Below are 24084 nucleotides of genomic sequence, written 5' to 3' on the forward strand. Positions count from 1 at the left end.
TGACCTCAGCGGCCATCACCTGGTTCGCTCCACGGGCAATCGACGACAGAAGTGGAATGGTCAATCTCGTTTCGTCCTTACCGACGGGCTACCGCTTTGAGCTCGGCACCACGGAGGTCATGTACACAGCCCACGACGAGTCCTTCAACTACGCCACATGCTCGTTTTCTGTCACGATCGTCGGTAAAAAAATGCAATTTATTTCATTTTTTAAAGGAAAAGTACATCTTCCTTGGACTTGTTACATGGTATATTGCTAGGGGGGGGGGGCACAATCTACAAGCTTCGCTTTTCAGTGGGTCCCCCATCTCCATCCTGATTAATTTGTCACTATAATGCTAGTTTGTATGATCCCCTTTTAAAGTATAATGTACCTTTTTGTAGTGATTGCTTAATATGTTGAAATTCTTTACTTTCACCACCTGTTCACGTACACAGTGCAAGAAAGAAAAAGAATAGAAAAGAAAGAAAGAAAAAAAATACGTTGGATTCTCGTTATCACTTCTTTTTAGCTTTGCTGTGACAACAGAGGGATTGTAATCTTCATATTCACAGATGGCAGGATTTGACCAAATCAATAAAGATTAATAACTTTGAACGGATTCTCTTATCTTACTCAAACTTCGCTGATCTGTACTATACAGTTCTGCTTTCACTGATTCCAAATATTGCATATGGGAAATTTCCCTTTAGTCTATGCTATCATTATTCTGTGTATCTAACTTAGATGTGGAGCCACCGGTGTTCACGTACTGCCCCGACCAAATCTCGGGATACGTTCATGCGAGCGACTTAGATACAGCAGCGGTGTCGTGGAGAGCTCCGCAAGCGACCGACAACACGGATTTCGTCACCTTCGACACCAACCATCAACCTGGATCCTTGTTCCCACTAGGCGACACGGAAGTGCAGTACACTGCGATGGATGAAGCAGGAAATACAGTGTCGTGCATTTTCACTGTGTCAGTCATTGATATTTCAGGTAATTATCTAATTTCCTTTCCGTGATGTTGAGATGTAGGCCTATAGATTATGTTCATCACATTCAACTTACTTAGATAGTCTGTATTCATCATCAGTCGCGGATCCAGGGCGAGCTCACCGGGCGCGCGTTTTCCCCCTTTTACTTTTTGTTAAAACAAAAGAAATAGAAAGAAAAAATGGTTGCATGCACCCCCTCTAATTTTGTAAAGGCGCCCCTCTTTACGGAATTCCTGGATCCGCCCTTTATCATACAGTATACGATAATCACAAATTGGTCGCTGATGAAATTATGAAGTTACATTCATACATCTATCTTTACTTTCCCATCATTAGCTGGATTTAAAAAAAGTGACTAGTCTTCCAAACGATATCCTCTGCTCTGTGAAAACGTATGTTATGCTTGCAAAGTTTGCAGTGATACCTATGCATTTAGTTATTTGTGTTGAATATAGCATATACATTTTCCTGAATATTCTTTCTCGTCAACCTCAGAGTCCAACAGGTTCGAAATCGAATTCCTCCTGCCAAACTTCGCCTTCTCCAGCAGCCTTCTCGACCCTTACTCGGTGCAATTCCAAGGATTCAGTCACATCTGGCAAACCCAGGTATATCCTCATAATTAATGGTGGCTTGACGATCATGGCTGTGTAGCATTTTGCCTTAACGCCATAGAGGAGTCGGAAAATATTGTCCTAGCAAAGCGGCTGAGCCTGTATAATAATTATGATCATCAAGAGGGTAATATTATATTTTTGGTCTTTGCCGACGAACGAAAAGGTGAGAGAACGTCGTCACTGTACAGGGGCAGATCCAGGATTTCCGTAAAGAGGGGGGGGGGGCAAAGGCTTAAGGGCAATTCAATTGACTGACAAGGATGGTTTCTTTACAAAAAAAAAAAGGTTTAAAAAAATAAATAATGGGGGGCCCTCCTGACTCCGCCATTGCTGTATTACACACAACATGACTATACAATTTGTTGGGAGTTTGGAAATGTCATTATGTACAATAGTTTTTTTAATGCAACAACATGGGATGCCGGAGGGGAAAAAGTCTTATCGTGGATCATAATGTATTAAAGACATTTGATACTGGTAGGCCTATATGGTAAGATGATGTCAGTGCCTTCATTTCGTCTTGGTATAGAAGGGATCATTAAATATAGGGTAACTGTAAGTGTAGTGGTTTCTTGCCTTTAGTAATTCCCAGAGAACGAAGCAAAAGAATTCACATAAAAAATACAGGCTGCAGCTGTGTATGTGTGGTCATAATTATGGACGCCATTAACAAATTTGGTGTACACGCGTATATATCCTGCGTCACAACAATTCACCCCAAATCAAGAAAAAGACGTTCTCGATTTTCCTCAATGCTGTGCTATAATAATGGTCTATTGTCCTTACCATCATCTGATGTAGGCTGACATCGCTTTCCAAGGGGACAGTACTTACCTTCACAGCACAATCACAAACATAAGGTACGTCTTGAATCAACTTTGCTATACAACAGAGCAGGACACTACAATGATGAATTTGTTTAACGTATTATGTTTGTACCTGTATTACTATTTATATCGAGGACAACAACGAAGGAAAAGGAAACACCATCAACGATTCAACAAAGTTGATTATATAGTATGGTTGTGTAGCGTGAAATATTGTAGCTTATGGGATAGGAATGATTATGATTATAGTACTCCGTGCTACTCTCAGTCCAGAATCGAACATACAACATACAGTGATACACACGTAATAGGATGCAGTACAAGTTAGCAAGTATGATGTACTGCTGATGACTTAACGTTATAATAATGTTTTGTAAACTGACGACGTAATGGTACTGTGTTCCGTTTGTAAATTTGACAATTCTTTGTGTCGCATAGTACATGTATAGTATTTGTGATGTGACCTCTGTAAATAATTATGAAAAAGGTGGGTATTTATTTGAAGTATTTATGTTCCACAATGGCGCTTGGGAACGTATGCACCATTCATAACACAGTTTCTATGGGTAGTGTATTTAGCTTTCGATTCCCTTGCAAAAATTAGATATGAGTGTATTGAAAATGCAAAGATTGCAATCTTGTATATAGTGCAATTATGTAAAAGAAAAGAAATAACTGTGTGCTCCCATGTACTCAAAACCAACAGTAGATCGGGGGACAATCGCGATTGTGGAACGATCTACCTCGGTTCGTCCGCATTTCCCAATCCCTTGATGTCTTCTAGAAGATTCTTAAGACTTTTCTTTTTGATGCCAATCTGTGAATGAATTTTGTTGTAAAGTGCTGTGAAACCAGTCATTGATTGTGTAAGAGCGCTATGATACATAAATGATCTGATTGTATTGTATTGTTTTGTATATTGTATTCTCTTGTATTGTATTGTATATTGTATTGTATTGTATTGTATTCAATACAATACAATACAATGCAATATACAATACAATAATATTGTATTGTATTGTATTGTATTGTATTGTATTGTATTGTATTTGTCATTGCTGGTGTTAGTGTTGCTGACGGCGGTGGTGTGTCTGTCCTGACAAGCATTGGCTTCTCCCAGCCCGTTGAGCCTGAGGAGCGGCGAAGCGAGATCAGGTCTCTCCTCATCTCGCTCGAGAGCGAGGGTCTCGGTGGTACTGAGGTCGAAGACGTTTTCATTGTCAACGAGGAAGGTGAGATACCAGCCAATACTCCTGTGGTGATAATGGCGATGCCCTATATGCTATAGTTATCATTAATTTGACATGATTGCTGTGATCATTTAATGCGTCATCATGATTATCAGCGCCTCTTTGACCATTCCTGTATTCTATTCACTGCTTGTTTCAGTGTCAAAGCATGACAGATCATGAATATACATTTATGTGTGCATGGTCGAACGTATAGCTTGTTGTCAAGCTTTCAGTCTTTTTAGACCTTTATCAGGTCTGTACAGAAACAATACATGTTTGACACACTGGCGTACATAATATTATACACAAAGTGGCTGCACACAGTAGCACTGTAAATCCAACTAGCGGGATTGGTTAAGTATACTACAGTGTATTCCTGTCATAACGAACACGGTTATAACGAAATTCAGGTTACAACGGAAAAAAATCCAGGTCGCAAAATTATCAGCTCTATACGTTTTTTATTGTGTATTTGTTCGGTTATAACGAAATTCTGATATAACGAAAGAAAACTGCCAGTCCCGAGGACTTCGTTATAACGGGAGTCCACTGTACTACTCTACGTACTACGAAGAGCCATTACATCAAGGGGTTTATAGTGGTTAAGTAACATGAAAAATTACAGTAATGTAAAGCTGAGCATTCTCGTATTGGAACATACACATTATTATATACGTATATATGCATTTCTGTGCAAACTAATGTAGGCTATAAATTATCATGTTACTGTGACCACCTCTGCCATCATCCTCACCTTTACCACTATTTAGGCGATGATATACCAGTCGACCTGTGTTTCACCTTGCCGTGTCCGGAAGCCATGAATTGCACGGTGCGAGATCTAAATTGTATCTCCACGTGCGCCGACAACCCGACCTATTGCTTGAATGGCGCCTCCTGCTTCAAGCCGGCTTCGTCCAACCTTATCTCGTGTCTGTGAGTTCACCATTTTACTTTGTCTATATAAGGTCCAGTTGAAATGTCATTCCATATCAAGGTCGATTGGTACATGTACATGTATAACAGGAGGCTGAAGAGATTTTTTCTGCCGTTGCTTCTTCAGTTCTCATTCAATTTTGAATGTTCTGATGCACTTTCGAGGCCGTCATTCCAGTCAGGTACACTGCTTATTGATGACGGTCTCCTATACTTTGTACAACCGTACCTCGAAATATGTAAAAGTGTACACGTATATGTTAATAGTTCTTCCATGTACCTGTATATGTCTACATAATGTTGTGAGTGAGTTCAGTTATCACTGATTCTTTCTCATTCTTAAATTGCCGTTGTAATACATGTATTTCGTTTTGTTTTATTTGCACAAGTGGACAAATAACACAAATGTTGAACTGAACAGAAAACTTTTATATTAAGAATGAATGTGAAACAAACCATGCCAAACTTTCAATGAAATCATACGGTACATGTATACTGAGGAAATCTCTATTAACGCCACTCTAATGACGCTTGAGAAGTAGCAACCTGTGCGAAAATATCTCTACAAGAAAGGCACGTGTCTTCCGTTGCTTAGTGAAAATCGTGCAATTCATTATCTTTACTCTTGCTTAGGGGGTAAATGGATTTTGGTTCTGTTGTAAATCCAGTAATCCCAATCTGTCATAAAACAAAGAATATTCTCACACACGGATGATATTTCTTCCATCGACTTTCTCTCCATGCAGATGTTCCGAATATGCATACTTTGGAGATCGCTGTGAAAAGACGGATTTCGTAAATGGTAATATTTCGTATGCCGAAAGGTTTTAGAGTTGTTCGTTTAGAGTACGTTGTGATTTCCCTTGTACTAATTCCACGTAGTCGCGCATTGCTCCTAAACAAGCGTAATGCTAAATTCACATACCATGAAGTACTAGTATTTCTTACTCCCTCGAATTGCGGTCCATTCAAAAAACTTTCTGAGCAGTCAACTCGTCATTTGACCAGCACCATTTATGCATAAAGGCCCTACTAGAGATGAATGAATTAATTAATTACTGTAATTGCATTGATTATCCACTGCGGAAATTCAGTATTCACCGGTTGGTTGACACTTTCGCAGAGTGTACACATAATTTATACGACAGAATTTGCATTTAAGAAGTGATATGAAAGTAACTATACAGGGGAGTACTTCACAGTGCTCTAAAACAAACCAAAGGTCTTAGAATCAACACGTTATCATACTTCGGTAATCTACTATAAAATACAGTACAATACTTATCGTCACAATTTACATCAATTTTCAAAACATTAAATTACGAAAACATCAACAATAATACAAACATTTATTCCAATTCATTCGAACTGAAAACTGTAACTTATATTCAAATCAAATTTACAGCCACGGTAGGAGCTTGACATCTAAAATTCTGCATGTAAATGACTTGGGAAGTTTTGGTTGTACAAAGCGTCAAAGAAGCTTATCAATGGAGTATAATTTCATCGTTGAGGCAATCGTGGTTAATTTGTGATGCTGTTCTCCCTCTTTTATCTCTGATGTTGGTCCTTTGATTTGACAGAGCCCCAACTCGTCGCCACCATCGTAGGCATCGTGTGGGCGGCCATCTTGTTGCTGTTGCTTCTCCTGTGTCTTCCTGTCCTCTTCCGTCGCTGCTGCTGCCGGGATGACTTCGACGAGTAAGACTAAAATGAAATGGGGGGCTGGGCGCAACCTAACATTGACATTGAATCAATATCAAATTATGATACGAGTACGTAGACAATATATAGGCCTACATTGTAAAATACAACAGAGTTACAACGAAGTGCTTATACTAGCTGTACAAAGCACACCATTCAAAATGGATTAAAAGTATCTCATGGGGCTCATATAGCTGACTTTACAGGGCAGACTATTCCAGACGTTGGGGGTAGTAATAATGCTTTGAAACACTCCCCACCTATTTAATATCACAGAAAAAAAAAAAGATTGTTCTTTTGATTGATAGTGCAGTGGATCAATGCATGCCCGTAGTTGTTAACATTACTTCCACCACTCCAGACTCGTAAAGCAGGACACTCAATGTTTCCTCGAGTTCTGCAAGTGTGCATGGAAATACGGGCCATGTATGTACGTGAGTGAGCGATGTGTCTGTGTGTGTGGATAGGACCTGTGTGTAGCTTCTCTTGCTGTTTGCGAACATCTTCACAATGTTGTGATACCAAGAGTGGGTGTTAGAACGAAACAGATTTGGGCTTTGACACTATTCCCAACACACTTTTTATTGTTTATTTTGATGATTCATAAGTCTTTGTGACAATACCATCAAAATCTACACATATCAGCAATGATCTCTTCTAACAAAATTATATTATGTCCATTAATGCTGATGTCTTCATTCGTCTTTGTTTCTTCAGAGGTGAATTAGACATCGTGAAACCAGACCTTCACCACTTTGGCGACAGCGAGGATGACAGCGGAGATGCATTCGAAGCCGTCATCAGCAAGGCGGTCGATGATTCAGCCAGCCAGGGCAATACAAATCCCGCCTTCGAAGGGGACGACCAGCCCGATGCGGGTCACAGCGACGAATCGGATGACTCCGCCCTGAATAGCCGCCGCAGTCCGTCTGGCAGATCGCTGAGCGATGTGAAGACCAGATTATCGGACGAAATCAACACGGATGACGTCGATGGCGTCGAAGTGCATGCTTCATCTGGTTCCCTGGACCCAGCAGTTAGAATGAAGAATCAGAATGAAGTCTCGATCCACACAGGCTCGCGTGCTATCGATGTTGATATTGGCCCCAGCAGCAATTACGAACAGCTCACTGGTGGTGCTGGCCGTGGTGGTGATGTTGGTCGTGGTGGTGGTGACGGTGGTGACGGTGGTGTTGGTGTTGGTGTTGCTGCTGGTGGTCTCATTTTGGCAGGTGCAAGCGGGGACTCTGCTCGAACAATCGACCGCCGGACATCTCAGCAGTCTATCAAGGTAATGATGCACAGCACCAGTCACGACGACTCCATGGACTCGGTGCTGAATGGCTATAACGGCAGTCAGTTGAACCGATCGCAAGGAGACGAAAACCGCACAAACACGTCACAAGGGACAAGTAGAACCAGCCAAGACGTGCATTTGAAACTCCTTTCCAACGCCAGAGACCAAGTGATCACTACGGAAAACGAGATAATGACATCGCGCCTGGATAATTTGAATTGGGCCACATCGAATGAAAAAGACCAGACCAGTGAAGATTCATTGAATGCGACCAAGAATCGAGTGTTCAACAGACAGGTGTCGCAGACGTCTATCAAGGTTTTGGCGTCCCGTGACAGTGGAGACTCGGGAGGGGCTACTGGAGATACAAAGCGTGTTAACTCCAAACGACATCAGCTGAAGAATCAAATTTCCCAAGCATCTATCCAGCTAACGCCAGTACGTGTCGATCAGGAAGTGAAAGACTTATCCTTTGATCAGACAATTAATGTTGGAGTTTTGTTTGCAGGTGCTAGCGGGGCCAAAAATCGTGTCGACTCGAAACGAATCATAACCCGTCAAACTTCCCTAGCATCCATTCAGCTGTCGGCACCTCCTGGCAGAGAGGAATCAAGTTTATCCCACGTACTAGACATCGGAGAAACGAGCAGCAGTAAATTAAACGTGTTGATCTTGCCGGAATCCCGCGTCCAATCTTCCACGGTGGAACAAACAGTAAAGATGCAGGACTATCCTAGCAGTGGAACGCTGGAGCAGCCCTACGCGGTAATAAAGCGAAGCGGGTCAGACCGCAACTTCCAGCTAGGCAGCAATAACGCAATAAACGGTAATTTTGAGCTTCGCGCTACCCCAGATGACTTGGGAAGTGTACGTTCCTAAAGCCACGGTGAAAGAAGAGAACGCACAAAACAACAACAACAACAACAGCAACAACAACAACAAAAACAGAAATGTCACAACGATCCGAAAGTTTGCGACTAACTGTTACTGCTTACATGGACTTTTAATAGCCTTGGGAACGATTTTCCATGGAAGAATAAAAAAAAGTTGATATACCTTTATGTAACTTTGCGAGACGGGTACATCGCTCACAGATTTAAAAGTACTGAATATTCAACTGCGCTTTGACAGTTGCGGTTTGTCAAAAACTGTCCACATTTACCTGTTGTCATATCTAAAGACAGATGCGATTTAAAGTTTACTCTTTGGGGGTTGGTTCTGGGTAGACAAGAGGTTGATGTTGTAATCTACAATCTTAAGACCCGGTCACACTGCCCGAACTTTGTTGGAGCGTTCCTTGAATGGTAGGGAGAGCGGGCCGAATTTCGACAACGCTCGTCACCGCGCACAAAATGGGAAAAAAATCGAAAACACGGTCGTTGCCTTAGCGGTGCACCGCTGAAGCCGGCGTTGCTTTAGCGTTGGTTTGACGGTAGCGAGCGGAAGTGAGCGTTGATAGAGCGTCATTCTGCGTATGTGGGCGTCGGCTCGGCGGGGGTTTAAATTTGGTTTAGCGGCATACCGCTTTTGACTATATACGGAGCTGAACGGATCGCTTTGATAGAAGTTCTGATAGATTTTTGATAGAAGTCGATAGTTGAAGTTCATCATGTTACGTGGACAAAAGAAGAGGAAGGCTGGAGAAGGAAAGGCATCAGCCTCCAAGAAGATCATTACTGAGCAGGCAGCTTTGTCTCTCTCTTCTCCTTCTGTCAACGGCTTGTTGAAATCTGAGGAGGTTCTGATTCTGCTGCTAGCTGCACTAGTGCACCAATCATAGCAAGTCTCTCAGCATTCATGGTAGTACAGTTTTACTGTAACTTTGAGCAAATTCGATATAAATGAGGTCTTCACTCAACGGCAGCTCGATTTCAAATGGGCTCCTGGTCCATTTTCCCCGTATTGATAGCCAAATTCTGGTCCCGCTCCGACACTTCCACACCAACGCCAAACCAAAGTTCATCACCGCAATGGATCGCTGCTTCAACGCCCGACACCGTTCCAGCAATCCCGTGTCCGCTCGAAAACGCTCACAACCGCTCCACCAAAGTTTTGGCAACATTTAATCACCGCCCGGGCAAAGCTAGCGAAGCAGCGGTGGTCCAGCGTTCAAGATTTCTGCGTTGGCCTAGCGGACCCAAGCGTTCACGAACTTGCGTCTAACGGTGCCAAACTTTGACTGGGCGTTGTTGGAGCGGTGGTGAACTTTGCCAGAGCGGAAAATTGCCCGCTGCTCACCGCTCGCGATATTTTGTGCAGCTCAAAACTTTCGGAGCGGTAGGAGGGACCATCAGCGGTGGCCGAGCGTATACGGCATTGCCTTTACGGAGGCAACTTCTGTTAAACAGTGGTGAACGGTTACGAGCGGTGATGATTTTTTTTTTTCACCGCTCTAGGAACGCTCCAGCAACAAAGTTCTGGCGGTGTGACCGGGCCTTTACAGTAGCACTTTGAGGACCGCTATTAACGAGAAGCATGAGGAATGTAATACATGTACCACCGGGGAGGTGGAAGAGAGAGTAATGGAACGCCCTACACATAATGAAGTATTTAGAGATCCATTGTCCGTTATGTCAGCTAGTATCAAACGGGATTGTTCATCTTGAATTGGACAAAATATAGGGAACCTCGTTAGACCGAGTACCTAAAAATGGTGGCGATAATCTTGTTATACAAGTGTAAGATTTCTTACCTTGTGAGGATACAAAAACAAGAAATTTAAAGAATTGGGAACTGCAAGACCATCTCGTTGTAAGAAGGTTTTTGTTATTTCCTATCTTTTATAACGATGTTCCCTTCTGTTAAAGATTTTAGTCATAGCATAGTAGAAAGTATACTAAATGTACCTATATAGCGTTCTGGGTTTTTGAACACGAGTTCGAATCCTGTTTGGTGGCTGGCTCGTTCGCCCGTGGACAAGATATTACACCACATTACCTTCCTCTCGACCAAGGCTATGTAGAAATGCTTGGAAAATAAAAGTGACGCAGCATTCTGGGAAAATCAACACTTATATACTGACATTGCTATAACTACACGGGTAAATTATGCTTGCTGTGCCATGAATCCGAGCGAGGAGAATGTGAATGAAGAGGTGACGGGAGGTGTTTGACTTTTTTTAAGCTTGCCGTATTTAATACATATTATTGCATTGTGTAATATCTTGAGATGAAGTATTAGCCATGTTCACGTAATGCGGGTAAGAATTGATTGCAAGAACAGTAGAATGCATTGTATCGTAGGGGCTTGATTTTATCTATATCTCTCTTTCACTATCATGGCTTCGGTTTGAAAAAGAAATGTAATTAACGATATCAGAAGATTTGGTTTCCTGTGAAGTTCAGAAACTTATGATATTATAAAACATAATTTATTCAATTCATGATAAAATATAACTTATGATATAAACATGCTGTCATAAAGTAGAGTTCAAACAATGTTTCGGGTACAAACTATGACTCTCCCAGTTATGTTTCATGCCATGTAATGCGTCTTGGATTTTCGTCAAAAAATCGCCAAAAAAGAAAAGAAAAAGCAATTAACCTGGGGGAAAAATCTAGTCTGCTAGGATTCCCTGATAAGATTGTTACAGGTGACTCCCGATATAATGAAGCACTCGGAACTGACAATTTCATTTAATTATATTGAAATTTCGTTTTAGCCGAATGGAAAGCATATATAAAGACATAAACAGGATAATTTTGGGCCTGAATTTTTACTTCATTGTAACGAAAATGTCGGGGGGGGGGGGGGGAATCATCTATACTCTACTGCTTATCAAGCATTTGGGGACATTGTGAATGACATAATATTCAAATGTATGACATGAATTGGTTAATGTAGCATGAAAGGCCCTTTACCAAATGAATGAAACCATAACACAATTCATTGAGAGGTTACATAATTATTCTGTTTGATATGGTCTTCGATGATAATGCGCAGAGCTGAATGATCATCAGTACGCACTGAAACATTTGTTTTCTTAAATTCTGCTTTCTTACCAAGGCACAGAAAATACATACTGTGCCTACATGCATATTAGTATGCACAAAACATATTTATGAGGACCAGGTAGAGAGTATTAAAGGGCTGAATAGCTGGGGTATAAAAATATTTGATATTCGGATGGTAATACTACCTATGCAAAGGTCTATTTATACGTTGTCTTGAGAAGCTGGTGATATTGTATTTATCTAGATGATTAAACAAAGAAATATATAATCATACAGCTACACACAGTCACAGTCTGAAGCATGTATGTGAAGATGTTTGTTGGTAGGTAAAGCTTTGTGCGGTACGTGCGAGGTTTGATATCATTCATCGATTTAATGTGTAGTAGCTTACTCTTTTGTATGGCACAGTCTAATACCGGTATCACAAACATGTTCTCTTACAATATAAACTAGAAATGTCGCTATGGCGACTGGTATGCCTCCACCGTAATGCATGATTCTCCTAATAGGTCTATAGTACATGTGGACATTGTGTGATTACATTTTCACAAAATTGGCAAAATATTAAAATGACATATTTGTCACAAATGTATCGAATGTTCACCTTCCTTGACCTATGTTTAATTGGATGAATAGGAGATCATGTATTTGGGGATTTAAGAACTTTAACTTCGACTTTGACCCTTTCATAAGTTTACACACTTGAGTAATTTTCAAGGTATGGAGAAAAAGTGCAATTTCTGTATTGAACAGTAAATTGTTATCATTTTCATCTGGCCTTTGATTCATAAGAGAATCACTGTCAGGCAGAACACACATAAATATATACTAAGTTTAAAGATAACTTGAGCCACTTCCGAGATATGGAAAAAAAGTAAGTTCAGCACTTTCACTTGCTCTTTGACCTTTTGACCTTTGACCGTCTTGGCAAAAAAAAAAAAAATCCCTGAGAATCTCTAGTGGGTTGTACATGCATACATCAAGTTTTAAAAAAATAATCCTGCTGGCATTGCATAAATATAAGGAAAATAGTAACATTTTGAAGTATTGCCCTTGACCTTTGACCCCTGACCTTTGACCCCATGAACCCCAAATTCCCTAGATAACCACTGCCAGTCAGTACATGCATATATACTTTGTTCCATAAAGATACCTTGAACAATTTCCAAGATACAGAGAAAAAAGTGAAATTTTAACATTTTACTTGACCTTTTGACCTTTGACCTTTTGACTTCATGGCCCCAAACTTTCACCAGAGAATCTTAATTGCGTAATACATGTATACACTAAGTTTCAAGAAAATATCTTCAGGCATTGCATAGATATGGGGGAAATAGTGAAATTTTAAGCATTTGACCTTGACCTTATGACCTTTGACCTTGATCATGTGCAGCCAAAAGTTGATAGGCACAACTTCACCCCCTAATACACATACATGCCAAGTTTCATTAGGATACCTCAAAAGGTTTTGATAGTTACCCTGTCCACAAAATTCATTACGGACGGACGGAAGGACGGACGGAAGGACGGACGGACGGAAGGACGGACGGAAGGACGGACGGACGGACAACCCGAAAACATAATGCCTCCGGCACCACTTCGTGGCGGAGGCATAAAAACACCACACACATACATTTGTCTTAATTTCACAGAAACCAAAGTGAACAAAAACATGCTACCAACAACATACACATGTATGTACAAAATTTGTTTCTTTAAGGCATTTTACAGGGGAGAAAATATTACCCCAATGACATTGCTCAACATGTCTTAACATTTGTCCTTCTACATGCAAATTAAGTTGGTTTATCAGTATTTGATTTGCATTAATAATCAACATAACTTTAGATTAAGTTTGCCTTGTGATGAAATTCAAAATTCCATAACCTATCATCCATGGTTTCCGGTTTGAAGTCAGAAGTACCGGTACTATGTTATCGATAGTACGTCTAAGACCTTTCAATCACGACATAAAGAAATAATGCAAGACACTTTCTCAGTCTCTGATAATTTTTAATTTGATATAACTCATCCAGACCTTTCTAATTGGTCAGACAAATCTACATGTTTTTTTACTACATTTTATTAATTACAATGATCATGCAAGGTTGTACTGAATTCATTTGTTTCATAGCATAACCAATGAGACATGAGTATGAACTTTGGCTTCTCATGGAAAAACGAAATAAACAGAAAGATGACAAATTTTGTGGATTACATCCACTGGCAACAACACAACATCACTATTCTAGACAAGAGACCCGCGGGTCTAGCGCTCACCTGAGTATCGCAAGTTCACCTTTCACGCAGTCACTAATCTAAATCATTCACAGCTCTACCAAAATTTGACCAGGCATTCTCAAGTAGAAGATGAAAATGTACAATATCAAGGGCCCATTTTTTTAAGATTCCTTAATTTGGGGGGATTGGGGCCCCCTGGGGCCCTCTGGGTGGGGCATGGTGCCCATTTTGATAAATTGAGATATTGACCCCTAGGGATGCTACCTGCCAAGTTTGACAAAAATCCATCATGAGGTTTTCAGGAAGAAGATGAAAATGTACAATTCAGGCCCCCATTTGGACCCTTCCAACCACCCCCCCCCCTCCCCCCCCCTCCCCCCCCTCCCCCCCCCCCCTACCCAAGAGGGGCACCCCTGGATCTCCTATGAACAAACTTGTAGTATTATCTCAGCTCTATAACTTTTGATTCTAGAGAAGATTTATAAAGATTCCTTCATTTGGGGGGTTTGGGACCCCTGGGGGCCCCCTGGGTGTGGCATGGTGCCCATTTTAACAAATTGAGATCCTAACCCCCTAGGGATGCTACCTGCCAAGTTTGGTGAAAATGGGTCATGGGGTTCTCAAGAAGAAGATAAAAATGTACAATTTAGGCCCCATTAGGACCCCTCCTCACCCCCTCCCCTGGGTCCCAAGGGGGCACCCCTGATTCTGCCATGAACAAACTTGAAACTACAGTCATCAATGTACTAACTCATAGTATTAACTTAGCTCTATCACTTCTGGTTCTAGAGAAGAAGATTTTTGCGGATTCCTTCATTTTGGGGGGTTTGGGCCCCCCTGGGGCCCCCTGGGTGGGGCATGGTGCCCATTTTAACAAATTGAGTTCTTAACCCCCTAGGGATGCTACCTGCCAAGTTTTGTGAAAATGGGTCATGGGGTTCTCAAGAAGAAGATGAAAATGTACAATTTAGGCCCCATTAGAACCCTTCCCCACCCCCCTCCCCTGGGTCCCAAAGGGGGGCACCCCTGATTCTGCCATGAACAAACTTAAAACTAAAGTCATCAATGTACTAACTCATAGTATTAACTTAGCTCTATCACTTCTGGTTCTAGAGAAGAAGATTTTTACAGATTCCTTAATTTTGGGGGGTTTGGGCCCCCCTGGGGGCCCCCTGGGTGGGGCATGGTGCCCATTTTAACAAATTGAGTTCCTAACCCCCTAGGGATGCTACCTGCCAAGTTTGATGAAAATCGGTCCTGGGGTTTTCAAGAAGAAGATGAAAATGTAAAAAGTTTACGCACGACGCACGACGGACGACGGACGACGGACGACGCACGACGCACGACGCACGACGGACGCCGGACGAAGGGCGATCGCAATAGCTCACTTGAGCCTTTGGCTCAGGTGAGCTAAAAACTGACAACTTATCCCCCAAACTGCGAGGTGTCACATTGCATTGTTTGTGCAGCATTGAAGTGGGCATCCAGGCATTTTCCAAATCTTTGTCTATCCTAGCAGTGATGGCAGGCCATGCTACATGCGTGCACAGCCTCTGTGTGGGAGCAGATTGTTGATAGTTTTACTGTTTCAGTATACATTCTTCTTGGTGTGATGCAATCATTGTGTTTAACAAAGATCTACTGGCTTAAATACTAGCATGATTCAAATACAGTGTATTCCTTTGTCACAGTGGGCTACAATGTCAAAACGAGGAAGAAAAGTTTTCTGCTTCTGTGTTGTTGAGCAGTGATGCTCACAAAGATGGATAAAGTACCCACCACAGGCAAATCAGTCAGGATGTAGTCCAACTTGTACACATCTGAGTATTCATTAAGTCTGAAGCTCTGGCAAAAAACATGGAGCATTTGCAGCAAAGCAAGTGCCAAAATGTGTCTCGCCCATTCGTGTAGAAGAAATTTATGTTTTCGTAACTCCCGGAAGTTCATTGACCCCGCCTATGACCTTTGACCTTGTCGTAACCTTCAACTCCCCAAGGGACATTTATCAGCCAAGTCTGGTCACAAACAGAATTTGTATGGATCAAATGTTATGAGCCATAATCGAAACGCGCCGTAAAAACTTAGCATTGGGCCCAAAAAGTTAATTGACCCGGTCTGTGACCTCTGACCTTGGGGTGACCTTCAAATTCCCAAGGGACATCTACCATCCAAGTTTGGTTACAAACAGACATAGGGATGAAAAGTTATGAGCCATAATCAAAATGCGCTGTAAAAACTTAACATTGGGCCCTAAAAGTTGGCTGACCCCTGTCTGTGACATTTGTTCTTGTGGTGACCTTCAACTCCCCAAGGGACATCTACCATCTAAGTTTGGTCACAAATGGACATATACGTCAAAAGTTATGAGCCATAATCGAAACGTGCCGTAAAAACTTAACATTAGGCCCTATGGTTCATTGACCCCTGCCTGTGACCTTTGACCTTGAGATGACCTTCATGTTTGGTGAAATATGTAACTTTGTATAACCACTCTTCCCTCCAAGTTTGATTGAAATTGAAGTCCTCAGTAGAGAGTTATTCAAGTTTTTGTAGCATTACAGACGGATGATGGATGGACAGACAATGGACAGACAATGGACAGACAGACAGACGACGGACTGACAGATGCCGCAGGCGATCCCTTATAGTCTTCCCTCACCTCCGGTGGGCTCGACAAAAACTATGGAAAGGTAAGCAGTCATGCAGAGTAGTCCTAAACATGGATTTGCTCTTTTGTACATACAGTGATCCATTACCAAAGATTTGAATCTGCATGAAATAATTTGTATTTGTGATATACTGCTCTTTGTTGTTCACATAATCAGGGTTGTGCTTACAGCTTTAAATCAATCAATGCAGCAAAGAGATGCGTGAAAACAATGACGGAATCAACAACAACGAAACATCTACATGGCAACACGAAGAAACAAATCTACAAATATATTCTATCATAAGTAAGGAAAGTTAGAACTGTGTACTTAATTTACTTTTAAATAAAAAGGCTACATATTCATGTTCTACTTTTAAACCAGTCAAAACAACACATGCAACATAAAGAAACATAACAAACAAACCTTGGCCTCAGTCTTCAGGTAAGCTAAAAATGGACTTTCCTCTCACTAAAAATATTTCAGGGATATTTTTACTGTCACACAGTCAATGTTAAGAATGCTTGGCAATTGGCACTCTAATCATGATATTGTTGATATTGCTCTATCAACGCAATGAAATGGGAAGGGAGCAACTTTTTTTATTTGTTTTCAGTAACAAATCCAGTCCCTGCTGAAGAAGAAATGAATACATCCAGCATTACAAGCCATTAGCAAAGAATCGCATGATCTACAAAAACTGAAGTGATCATTGCTTATTGAAGAGTTTTTACCTGCCAAACAGGCAACTATCTGTCATCACTGTGAATATCCAAGGCACCTGATTCTAACTCTGGTAAATGGTGTTACCTAGCAACAAACACCAGATATCATCACACTGGACCACCCCTGTTTGTCTTAATTACCAAAAAGGGAGCATTTCATATCTTTAGGCAGTGCATATACATTAGATGTACTCTCCACCACTTAACACCGCTATTTGTCTTTGCAGAACTCTTAATTTGCATCTTGTAAAGACAAAACATATTGAGGCTTATGCCATGGAAAGACAAAAACACATGAACAAACTCTGAATGCAAGCACATAAAAGCTCTATTGAGCTACTTCTACTTTCACAGGAAACGAATTACCACTTTTACTGGTATGTACAGGTCTACACTGATAACTTGTGGTTATCAACCTACAAAACAAAAAACAAAGTACAGAATTATATTCTTTGCAAACAATGCCTTTCTTACACTAAATATATACACAATGTCAAACTTGAAACCAAAATATATATTTGATTTGTCTGTATGGTTCCGTAGATGACTTCAAGGCTGTACCATACTGAGTTTCCCTCTCAATCAGTAACATAGTCTCACCACCATTATGGCTCATTAATGTGATTTAGTCACACACAATTAATATTGCATGATGATTCAAAATAATAACTGTAATGATTACTGAAGATCAGCTAGAATAATAATAATAATGATGATAATAATAATAATAATAATAATAATAATATTAACACAATAAGATCATCATGTCACAAACAAGAATTACTGTGAACCTAAATGCTTTCTTTCATGGCATGATAACTATAAGCCACTTTGTTCACACTTCTAAACTAGCAGCAATGATCACTGAACAATAAATTTGTAAGTCACTTTGTCAAAATGAAGAAGGATACTCGTCTGCACGTCCATCAATGATTATTGCTTATTCAAAGACTAAATTGTACCACTTTTTAGGAGTTTTCCTGTTTCCCGGATGGCTTCTACGGAGTTTGGGGTGCATCACTAGCAGTTGTAGTTGAATTTCATCTTGATCAAGTAACGCAGTTTGACCTGAGAAACATCATAGACAATGTATCTGAAGGGAGAAGCAGAGAGTTAAGGAGAAGGTAACACATGCCATGAGGAGAAATCTCATACTTCAGGCTTGCACATGAACAACAGGTTTTCAGTGTATATGTAAATGATCCCAAAACTCCAACAGATCCACTTAAAGGGGAATAAAACCTAAATAAACATGTGAATTGAGTGAATCCAGCAGATTGACGAAAATCAGACAATCCTTTGAAAAGCAATGAAAATTCCATAAAATTTAATCTTTTAAAATGAAAACTATATATTCTTTTATACTTCATACTTTAATGAGGATTCTAGTGGGCCACTAGGTGAAACAATATACTCTGTCACAGAGAAAAAGAGCTAGCATCCTGCTTTACTTTTGATCATATCCTGGCAAGAATCAAAAGGTGGTGTTTACAAACACAGATGCAAACAAGCCTGAACAAGTATTCAATAAGTCACTCTTTAATTAGATAAGGAAATTTTCCACAGGAGTTATATATATATATATATTCTAATTTTTATTCTTCCCATGAATAATACAATACCTTAAAATGTAAGTCAACACATTATTCAAGGTAAACTTCCTTTGGGAAAATTCAAATCAATTATTTTGGTAACAATATGTATGAGCTATTATGATAAAACATGATTTAAATGACATTCACCGCAATCAGTGTCGGATCATTTTGACTATCAGAGGAAAATGGAAAAAAAGAAAAGAAGAAGAAATATTTAGCTCTGTAATCACAAATCACTCCTTCCAAGACATTTAACTTTGCCAAATCTGGCAGACAAGACGAAAACCTTTGATTTTGATGATATTGGAACGACAGAATTCTAACTTTAATAGAGAGTATGTTCAACAGAGTCAAAGTTCAAGCCAACTTATTGTCGGTCCAATAATTCCAACAAGAAGTTGCTACAAAGCAAAGGATACTCATTGTAGAGCAGACTGGAATAGCTGATGTTGCTGTCCATGCCTTTCCCCATGGGAACCAACAGGTTGTCCTCCACGGTGCAGGTTCCCGTTGGGTCTGGCTCAGTTCGACCCATTCCTTTGGGGCAGTAAAAGCAAAATGATAATCATTCAGTGCTATACTGACCATTCTTTGGACCATCATATCACAACACCACTGACACTGCTAAGTGCTGAATATTGAAATTAAAAAAGGGATACAGATAATTCTTCATCGATCAACAAATCTGCATGCAATTGTCATTACATCAGCGCAAATCGATGATTGTAATGACAGATTAACTTGATGGAAGAAAATAATAAAGATCTATACATGGAGACTGGGGTCACCTCTGTTGTCAATATAGTCTGCTTAGTGTAGCCTTTTCTCAAGTGTTCCTAATTTTTACACTTCCTTCCAAAAAAAAAAAAAAAGAGCATTTACAGTAACCATTTCTTTCGACAAATTAAAGGTTTAAGGATAGTTTTTCTTATTTGTAAATTCCCCTTGAAAACATGCTCTAAGGAATTCAATTTCTTCTCACTGAGAGTATTAAATGATAAAGCAGATGTTGTAACCACTGAGCTTTAATTCTCAATTCGGCACTCTAGTATCAAAATACAAGAGATAACCGGACAGACATGGATGTAAAGTATGGCTTTTATTAGCTGGCACGTACACAGCATGTGTAATAGAATTAGCAATGCCAAAGATCGTTTGACATGGTGATACTGCTATCAATTCTGTGCAAATTTCAACCTTTGTATTTCTGCTCAAAGTTGTGTAAATCATTGGTAGCCCTAAATAAAAGCATACTAATCAGTTTCATCTGCAATCATTGATTTTAAATGATGGAAACTCAAACCCCCTCAAATAGTTTTAACAATGACGCCACCTGAGGACCAAAGACCAAGACACATACCCTTGGTGCTATGTTTGCCTGCTGGGGGTTTGGACATGCCCTGGGCACCCCGCAACTCATACATATCTCCCAGTGCCACTTCAGACAGCAGCATGAGACCAATGTTGTTGCTGGCATTGGTGAAGCAGTAGTTGGCGCTCTTTGTGACCATGTCGGCAAAGTATATGCCCTTGCCGAACATGTAGCCCGTCTGCGCGAATGAAATGCAGCAAAAAGAAAAGACAATGGTTCGTAAGGAAATCATCTTGCATATGAATCAATTTTATCCGACAAAACACACAAAAACTACTGTCTAAACATCCCAACAATAAAAATCACAAATTAAGTCTGCCTTGTAATTTAGCAAATCCTAAACAATATCTGTCAAGTCATAAAAGACAGCATGATAGCCACCACTGAAAGAGATAACACCACTGTACATCATAAATGGAACATATAGATAAAACAAGGCATTGCTGAAAAGCAGGACTCCTAGCCTTCACATACGTATAAACATACTGATGCATGGGAGAAAACTTGCTTTGAGAGAAGACATCTCACTTTGGTCTAAAAGTGGAAAAACTGCACATATTCTGTATATTACATTAACATTCCCAAAACCACATTTTTCATTACAAGAACATTTTCTCATTATCAAAGAAAAAGTAACTTAATATAATATAAATATTAATATTGTGAACAAATACTACTTGGCAGCTCAATAAAAGTGATGACTTGAATCATAAAAAGAGGGCTAGAGGGAGGAAAGTAGGGATTTGGGGATGCAAACTTCCAATTTCAATTTCAATTTATTTTCATACTTCTCGTTTATCTATAATACATCAAAAATAACAGCACAAGTTCTTTTTCTACCTTGTCAACAATACGAAAAAATGCATACATGATAATAACACAGTACTTATAATGATAACTGGTCGAAATCGAAGTGGGGTTGTACATAGAGAAGTATGATGGGACCTACATAAAAGCAAGCTTGTTTGGCTAAAAGCCCCAGATAATCAGTGTTTGTGAAAGAGAAATGGAGAACAGGTAAAAGTTCAGACCAGGTGATTTAATGGTACCAAATAAGGGAAGCAAAAAAGTTCTTCTGATCACTCACAGCTGGAGCCTCAGGCGGGGCGATGCGGAGTCCCTGGGAGAGGATGCCACCAAAGTTGGTGAGGCGGGATCCGTGCCAGAGCAGCTGGCGGTTGTGCAGCTTCTTGAATGGCTTGAAGCGGGAAGTCTCCCCCTCCCGGTCTACGCGGAAGACCTCCATTGGCTCCAGGTGGTACCAGTTGTGGGTCGGGGCGTGAGTGTTCTCCGTGTAATCCGCCACCATCTTGTACTCGTCGCTATTCTTGTCCACCACCTGTTAGGGGTCGTCCAGAAGATGGGCAGGGAGAGGAAAGTGACTTGAGGATGTTCTTTTCCCAAGTGATACTAGTCAGAGTGTATGCAGAAGTTCTTACTCTGCAATTTTTCATCCTATTTATAACTACAGGAGCTAGCATACATATCACATTCACTTCACTGCCTCAATACAATGCCCCGATCACAGATCACACAAGAAGAAAAATTTATATATATAAATCTTACGTTCTTCCTATCAATAGTAAGAAATGATATGTTCATTCTAAAAGAGAGCACTACCCCCATCAATTTCCAACTTACCACTGATGGCTACATATGTGCATATTTTTGCACATATAAACTATAGCAAAAACACCTGTAAACTGGATATGACAGTGGCCAACATGCTGAAAATTTTTTCTTTCATCTGAAACAGTCATCACAACAGTGCAATACCTTGTCCTGTTAATAGGCCAGCTTAAAAAAAAAAAAAAAAAAAAAAAATCTGGTTTTCTTTTCTATCTCTCCCCTCTCTCTCTTTATCTCTGACCATTCATATTGGTCTAACTGAATGTTCTTGTACTGGAGAGAAATGTGAGTGATGCACAATGGGCTAAAATTACCTCCATCGGACACTTGAGTTTCTCGTAGTTGACATCGATGGGATCCTTGACCTCATTTCCTGAGTCCTTGAGCATGGCATAGGCAATCTCAATGTCCAGAAGGTTATCCAGCATCTGCGTCTTGGTCTGTGTGGGAAGGTGTTTCCATGACAACCAAACCTTTGAGCACTAGTATTTTTTGTGTGAATGTGTGTGGGTGTGTTTTATTATATCATATCAATTCATGGGTGTGATTTTCTATGACATTGTTGTGGTTTAGCAGTTGCGACCACATACCATCAATCAAGAGGTCCCTGGTTCAAGTCCCCCAGCAGCAGCACTGTTGTGCCTCTAAGCAGGACTATACCCATTGCCTAGTCCTTTGGGGTGGACTAAAAGCTGCCAGTCCCCTGGTTGCTTGCTTATAAACATTCAAGGCTCCCTTACAGAGGTCATACAAAACAACAGTAACTTGATTAAATACACATCACACAAGACCCAAAAGCATAATTGCTTCACGTCTATTGCATGAAACATTGCATTACAGATTGCCAATAATCTCTACAATGACACTTAAAGGACAAGTTCACCTTCATAAACATAAGGATTGAGAGAATGCAACAATATTAGTAGAACACATCAGTGAAAGTTTGAGGAAAATTGGACGATCGATGCAAAAGTTATGAATTTTTAAAATTTTTGTGTTGGAACCGCTGGATGAGGAGACTACTACAGCTTGTGAGTCATATGCGTACAACAGTATAAAGAAAATGTAAAGAAAATTCAACATATTTTCACTTTTCTCGCATAATAAAAGAGCACTTGACTTGACTCTTTCTAAAGGCAGGGGGAATAATATTACCCATAACATTTGTCGGTAACGAGTCGGGGGAATGTGTACTTTTTGCAAAAGATGAAATTTTCTGAAATTCTCTTTATATTTTCCTTATATTGTTGTACGCATGTGACATCTAAGTTATTCACACACTGCAGTAGTCTTCTCATCCAGCGGTTACTGCACAAAAACTTCAAAAATTCATAACTTTTGAACGGATTGTCCAATTTTCCTCAAACTTTCAATGATGTGTTCTACTAATATTGCTACATTCTCTCAATCCTTATGTTTATGAAGGTGAACTTGTCCTTTAAGAAAGAAGCTTAATGCCTGATGCATTAGACCCAGTTGGATATCGTCGGGTGCCCGTGCATTGGCCGCTAACGCAATACAATTTGTATTGCGTTAGCGGCCAATGCACGGGCACCCGACGATATTAAACAGGAAAAAAAAAAAAACACTTCTAACACACTATAAACTTCCAGCCATTACAATGTCATTTGATCAAATTTCAATGCAGCACTAGAGGGTACTTTCACATACAGTCAATACTGAGATGTTGTCAAATAGGTTTTTTCATGGGTTTTTTTTTTGTTTTTTTACATGGTTATTTGCATTAAGAAAGCAGAATCAACTGTTGTATAGTCCAAATGAATAAGAAGTCCTTAGTTAGTTACCACTGAGAGTTCATTCTCATTATTTCTTCTTTGCAAAACAGTGAGTTCTCCCCGAAGAACCCAGCACCCAAGTTTTCACAGCAAAGGGTGGAGGAGAAAAATGTCTTCCACCATGTAAACACAATTTTGCAAGACATACCAATGACATAGCATTGATTGGTGTCGTTATTAAATCCTACCTGGATGACGTCAAGTGAATCCAGCAGTGGTATTGACTTCAGACCAAAGTTGTGTGGAATGAGGGTGTAGAACTGGTTGGAGGCATCCAAGATGGCCGACTGTGGCGCTTTGTCAGTTACCAACTGCATGATTAAAATCAAACAAACAATACATAATACACTAGAGAGTGCAGACCTCTGCCAGGCAGCTCATTTCCACCAGTGATCTTGTTCTTCCATAGAGATCAGTGATTTCCACCCATACGTATACATGCTGAAAATCGCCTGATTTTCAAACATACAAGCCACTTGTCATGTCATCAACTTCCAGCTGCGCAGCGCCCCTCGCCCTAGCACAAACTAG

At 40.3% G+C, this 24084-nt stretch overlaps 1 protein-coding gene across 1 annotated transcript in view; it reads right to left on the reverse strand.

Moving 5' to 3' along the window:
• Nucleotides 1–18119: 18119 nt before the first annotated feature.
• LOC139709934 (poly [ADP-ribose] polymerase 1-like) overlaps nt 18120–24084 on the reverse strand; it is a 66499-nt gene continuing 60534 nt past the window's right edge. The window contains 6 exon segments of the mRNA XM_071621890.1: nt 18120–18254; nt 19176–19293; nt 20117–20306; nt 21216–21467; nt 22072–22197; nt 23742–23864. Of these exon segments, the coding sequence (XP_071477991.1) occupies nt 18182–18254; nt 19176–19293; nt 20117–20306; nt 21216–21467; nt 22072–22197; nt 23742–23864 (882 nt within the window). The 3' untranslated portion in view covers nt 18120–18181.

This window comes from Diadema antillarum, unplaced genomic scaffold (assembly GCF_040938485.1).
Source record: "Diadema antillarum isolate AM-2024a unplaced genomic scaffold, OU_Dant_1.0 seq00001481_RagTag, whole genome shotgun sequence".
Taxonomy (NCBI): Eukaryota; Metazoa; Echinodermata; class Echinoidea; order Diadematoida; family Diadematidae; genus Diadema; species Diadema antillarum.